Below are 5,766 nucleotides of genomic sequence, written 5' to 3' on the forward strand. Positions count from 1 at the left end.
GAAATTTTTAGATTACCATATCTTTACAAAGTCCTCTCTAACTCATATTTTATCATCTTCCTATATGAGTTACAACCGTACCTTGAAAAAGCATGTGTCTATATGCTTCCAGTCTATTGTGACGAACTGGTAATTTACTAATGCCTTTACCTTCTTTCATTCAGCCACTCAACCCACCTCTGACAGCTGTCAGTCTGTTCCATGTATCCATGCCTCTGTTTCTACTTTTTTCATCAGTTTATATTGTTCATTAAATTAGATTCCTCATATTTTGTTCATTGTATTCCACATATTTTTAAATGGAGTTCTATTTCAACACTTGGAATGTCCCTTTTAATAGCTTCCACTTTCCCTTCAGTATTCTCCTGTATAAAATTTCGGCTATAGTTTCATCTATCAATGCTATTTCATCATTTGTTCTATTTTTCATTAATTTTCCAAAATTTATAGATCACTAATTATACTGTTATCCAGTGAAAGCTGGCTGCAATTCAAGTGAACAATGACTGTTCTTACAGCGATTTAACAGATTTTCTTAAATAAATGGTTTTTCATTTGCTATATGACTTTAGGGCAATTTCCAGAGGATTTAAATGTATATACCTGTATCTATATATGATTTTTGCTATTATAGTACTTTCCCTGGGGAGCATGTTCACAGATCTCCTCTTGCTGCCATTTTAAAATTGATCTCTTCACTTCTTGATTTTGTACTTCAAACAACACATTGCAATTGTTTCCTGATCATTCTAGATTGGATGATACATTCTTCTTATATATTCTTATTACTCTTTCTGCTTATATTATATACTAGGGAGCAAGTGCATGAAATTTGTGCATGGGGGTGGGTCCCTGCACCCTCTCCAATCTGGGAGCACTCCAGGGAGACCGCTTCAATCTGGAAGTTTCTGTCTGTCTTTGCAATCATATGATTTGCAAGCGAATTGTCTGAGACCCCAACTCAGTTTGGTTTGGTGCTCACAGAATAATAGAGGTCTTTTTTGTCTTTGCTCCATTGGTGGAGATTCCTAGAAGTTGCTTGATATCTTCCTTTTAATTTTTCCTCGACACTCTGACTTTACTTTTGTCTCTAACATTTGCTTTCCCTCCATCCCCCACCCGCAACAGTAATTTGCTCCAGGCTCACTTTGCTCTAGTGTCCAGGACAGCGGTTCTCAACCTTCCTAATGACGCGACCCTTTAATACAGTTCCTCATGTTGTGGCGCCCCACAATTTCATTGTTACAAATTGAACAAAATGAAAGCATAGTGATTAATCACAAAAACAATGTATGATTATATATGCGTTTTCTGATGGTTTTAGGATACCACTGTGAAAGGGTCATTCAACCCCGAAAGGGGTCGCGACCCTCAGGTTGAGAACCTCTGGTCTAGGAGATCCCGAAACGCATCTGCCACCAGAACTACGATTCCCAGCATTCCTGGTACTACCCGTGCTCTTGGTTTCTGCTTCCTGTCCAGGGGCTGCAGAAACCAAAAGGACCAGGAACTTCCGCTGCCCCCAGGCTGGGCTGACAGGACCGGACACTCCAGTGATGTTCTTGGGACCCCAGCCACTCTGCTAAGACCCCCAAGCTGCCTGTTCTCCGCCCACTCTCCTGCTGTGCTCTCCATCCCGCCCCGCCCCCAGCCACTCAGCGCCTGTATGTGTGCTTGCTGGCCACAGGTCGCCATCTTTGTTGGATTAATTTGCATACTCACTCCTGATTGGCTGTGGGCATATCCAAAAGATGGTCAATTTACATATTTGTCTATTATTAGTATCGATATTGTAATACATCACACAAAATACTCAGATTTTGATTGCTTACTTTCTTATCTACATATTTTATTTCACTAATCATGACAATATCTTATTTGTCTCTCCCACAATACCATATTGTGCATTGTCCGGCAAAAGTAGAAACTCAATAAATGAAAGAATGAATCAGTGGTAATTAAATTATCCTATATAATAAGAGTGTAGTATGCAACTTGTCCCCTCAACCGGGAGTTCGATCAGAAGTTTAACCAGAGGCAGGGCCAGCCGGGGGAAGGGTGGGAGGGCCTGGCTGGTGGTGGTGGCAGGCGACTGGGAGAAGGGCAGGTGTACCCGGCTGGCAGCCGGCAGATGCTAGGGACCCTACTAGTGCAAGGATTTCGTGTATTGGGCCTCTAGTATGTAAGAATCCCAGATAACAAGATTTAATTTATTCTAAGATTAAACAAAACTTAATTCTTTATTATGTATACTTTAAGAAAACAAATCAGGACAGAGAAGTACCAGTTCTTGGAAGTATATATTTGGAAGCTTGGTCTAATGGGCAAAGTGTTCATTTTAGCCATTGTCATTCATGCTTTCAAAATGTTACTAAAATTTCCATAATATTAGGATATTTCATTGGGCATTCCTAAAGAGTATATTAGTAGATTAGTAGATTAGTAAGTATTTATAATTCAAATTTTTCAATGTATGTGTCCTTTATTGAGTTTTCTTGAAAGAGGGCATATCTATAATAAAAATTTTAATGACATTACATTTTTTCAAGTTATATTCCTCATAAGCTAACTTAAAGCAAGAAGTTAATCTAGTTCATTCTTATGGTCTTAATATCTGTCCTAATAATACCTGGCTTATTGTTGATGCCCAATATGTGTTGTGTTGGAAGATGAATAAGAATATAATTTGGGAGTATGTGCTTGGTTTTATTAGTTCTACTTTAATGGCCACAAAACTCTGAGCTGGTGATGCCTCATGTGGTAAAGTGTTACACAGTCTTATCATTCTTTGTAAAGAAGTGAGTGAGATATGTAGGAGTTTTGATTAATGAGCAAGTTTCTCTTGTTGTTTTTAATGTAGTTTTTGAAATAATAGGCAAAGTATCCCTAAGGAATTTTGTTACTGTCTGAAATACAATTGATAAATTTTGCTTTAAATTTTATATTTCCCATTTCTATGGATATAAATGCATAAAAAGGTGAGATAAATGTCAAACTTATGAAGTGATTTGCTATGAAGAAATTAGAAAGATTGGACTTGAGGGAATATATCAAGGAGGACATGGTCTTTTCTATAAAATCTCTTATTAATGAAAGCATATTTATTATTTCTCATATAACTAAAATTTAATTTGAAAACGTTTTTTTTCCTGATTGTTTTTATGAAAAAATAGGAGGAAAAAGGACAAGATTGGAAACCAAGAAACCGATAAGAAAACTGATTTAGTTGAAAGATTTTAGTGTCCTAGATTAGGTGTAAGAATGGAGACGAAGAGATATTTTGTTGTTATAATAGAAAGAAAATACAGATTTATAGGATGCAGGAGAAAAGAGTGAGTAAGCATTAGTTTTTATCTTTGGCACCGGAAAAAATATTAAAAATTACTTAATAGTTCTGAAAAACATTTATTCATGAAAAGAATGAGTTGAATTATTCTTAGTCAAATTGGGCTTTATGCAAACAGGGGTAAGTTCCTGAGATTGAGATCTCAGGCCCCCAAATTGGCCTTTGCCTATATGGTTTGGAAAGTCAGAGCTATGATCAATTGCTAGATAATATAGACAGAAAAGCTGAAATCAGTTATAAGAAAAATTTCTTATGTTACACATGCCAAACATTGAATTGAATGACTTATCACTGAAATAATTCAGATGGCTGACTATTTGATAGTCTCTTATGTTCAGTACAATTTAACAGCTATCATTGACTATCTGCTCTGTGGAAGATAAACTTTTAGGTATTGTAGCAGCATCAGAGAAAACACAGACATTTTTTAATTTAAGGAATTTACTGCTTTATGGAAGTAATACCGGAACTACTACTAGTATGTATATACAACATATGGTCAAAAACACATAAAGGAAAAAGAAATAGATACAGAGAAATCACCATAGTAGGCAAATTATGACAAGGAAAGATCAGATATAATTGAAGCAGTCATGAAATTTTAATGGAGAAGATATTTAAAGATGAGCCTTGGCACATGTAGTATTTCAAGGTGAAGGAGTGGGTGTCAAGGTTGAGGTCAAGAGTAAAGCCCACTATTAGGAAAGCTGCATGATGGAGCAGTTAGCAGACTGATTTTCTTAGACTGCAGAGTAGGTGAAAAAAGAGAGGTAGATCAAACTTTAAAGGAAAGTTGAACTTAAATTGTGGAGGACTTTATCACAGAGAAGAATTAATGCTTTATTTAGTTGTTAGATGATAAATAAACATGGAAGAGTTGCTTATTGGTTTGTTTTTAAATTTTATTTGAGCTGGATATTTGAAAAATTAATTCAAAATGAATGACAGGCAGTTTTTGGCAGAAACAGCATAGAAATGGGAAGTCAGTTAGTCATTTATGGGAATAGGGCAACTGAGAGGTAGTGAGAATCTAAGTTAGTATTTTGGTCTAGAAAATGATTACTTTAACTAGGATTAGCTACATTGTAGGTATGTTTAATTTGGATAATTTCTATTTCCATACAACTCTAAAATTGCATAGGTTTATAACTCCGAGTTGTGATAAATTTTCATTGACTCTGAGATGGGATTTTAAGGGAGCAATGACTGTTAAATATGAGTTCTCTTGGAACAGAGAAGTTTGAGCATAACTTTTTGAATCTGCTTTGTTTTCACACTATAGATGATGGGATTCATCACAGGGGGAATAAGCAAGTATACATTAGCAATGAGCGTGGGAACAAAGGGTGGAGCATGTTTTCCAAATCTGTGAACAAAAGATAGGCTGATCAAAGGGATGTAGAATATGGCCACAGCAGTGATATGAGAAATGCAGGTGCTGAAGGCCTTTTTCCTCTCCTCTGGGGATGCAATGTTGAGAACTGAGAATGATCAAGACATAGGAAAGCAGAATCAAGATAGAGTCCACTCCAGCAGTAGAGATAATTGCAAATAGTCCAAATGCACTATTGATCTCTGTATCTGAACATGAGAGCTTCATCACATCAGGGTGGAAGCAGTAGGAGTGATGGAGCACGTGGCTGTGGCAGAATGATAGATGCTTAAGAAGTAAGACTAGTGATGTCAGAATGACAGTCCCCTGGTAATGACTGCCATGCCAATATGTGCAATCCTTGCTTGAGTTAGAATGGTAGCATATCTCAGGGGGTTAGAAATGGCCACAAAACGATCAAAGGCCATAGCCAGGAGCACTGAGGATTCCATGAAAGTGAAGAGGTGAATGAAGAACATCTGTGATAAGCAAGCATTCAAGCTGATTTCCCGTGCATTGACCCAGAATATTCCCAGTACTGTTACCAGTGTAGAGATGCATAAGCCAATGTCAGTGGTGGACAACATGGAGAGGAAATAGTACATAGGCTCATGGAGGCTTGGCTCAGTGAGGACTACAAGTAGGATCAAGGTATTCCCAGAGAGGGCAGTTAAATAGAGGCAGCAGAAGGGGATGGAGATCCAGGCATGGGCCCATTCAAGTCCAGGGACTCCAGTCTGGAAGGTAGGGAGAGTAGAGTTATGGTAGAATGACACTACGGTCTGAAGAGGCAGAATTCTCCTGTAAGATCCTGACTTTCTAAATTTAAAATTTCAAAATTATTTTTAGTTGATATACATTTAGTTCACAGAACTTTAGAGTACAGCTCAATGAAGTTTGACATTTTTATACACTCCTGTAACACCTTCCACGATCAACTGATAAAATATTACCACCAACCCAGGGGACTTCCTAACACTTCATCCTCATCAGTGTCCTCTTCTATAGTAACCATTCTTCTGACTTCTATTAGCATAAATACTTTCCT

General features: G+C 37.2%; 1 protein-coding gene across 1 annotated transcript; it reads right to left on the reverse strand.

Annotated features, from left to right (window-relative positions):
* Positions 1 to 4,555: 4,555 nt before the first annotated feature.
* On the reverse strand, positions 4,556 to 5,733 carry LOC102424729 (olfactory receptor 51F1-like). The gene is given in 4 exon segments (XM_014460681.1): positions 4,556 to 4,832; positions 4,834 to 5,042; positions 5,045 to 5,537; positions 5,696 to 5,733. Coding segments are annotated over 4 exon segments (1,017 nt in total).
* Between the last annotated feature and the right edge of the window lie 33 nt (positions 5,734 to 5,766).

The sequence above is a fragment of the Myotis lucifugus genome, unplaced genomic scaffold, assembly GCF_000147115.1.
Source record: "Myotis lucifugus unplaced genomic scaffold, Myoluc2.0 scaffold_138, whole genome shotgun sequence".
In the NCBI taxonomy this organism is placed as follows: Eukaryota; Metazoa; Chordata; class Mammalia; order Chiroptera; family Vespertilionidae; genus Myotis; species Myotis lucifugus.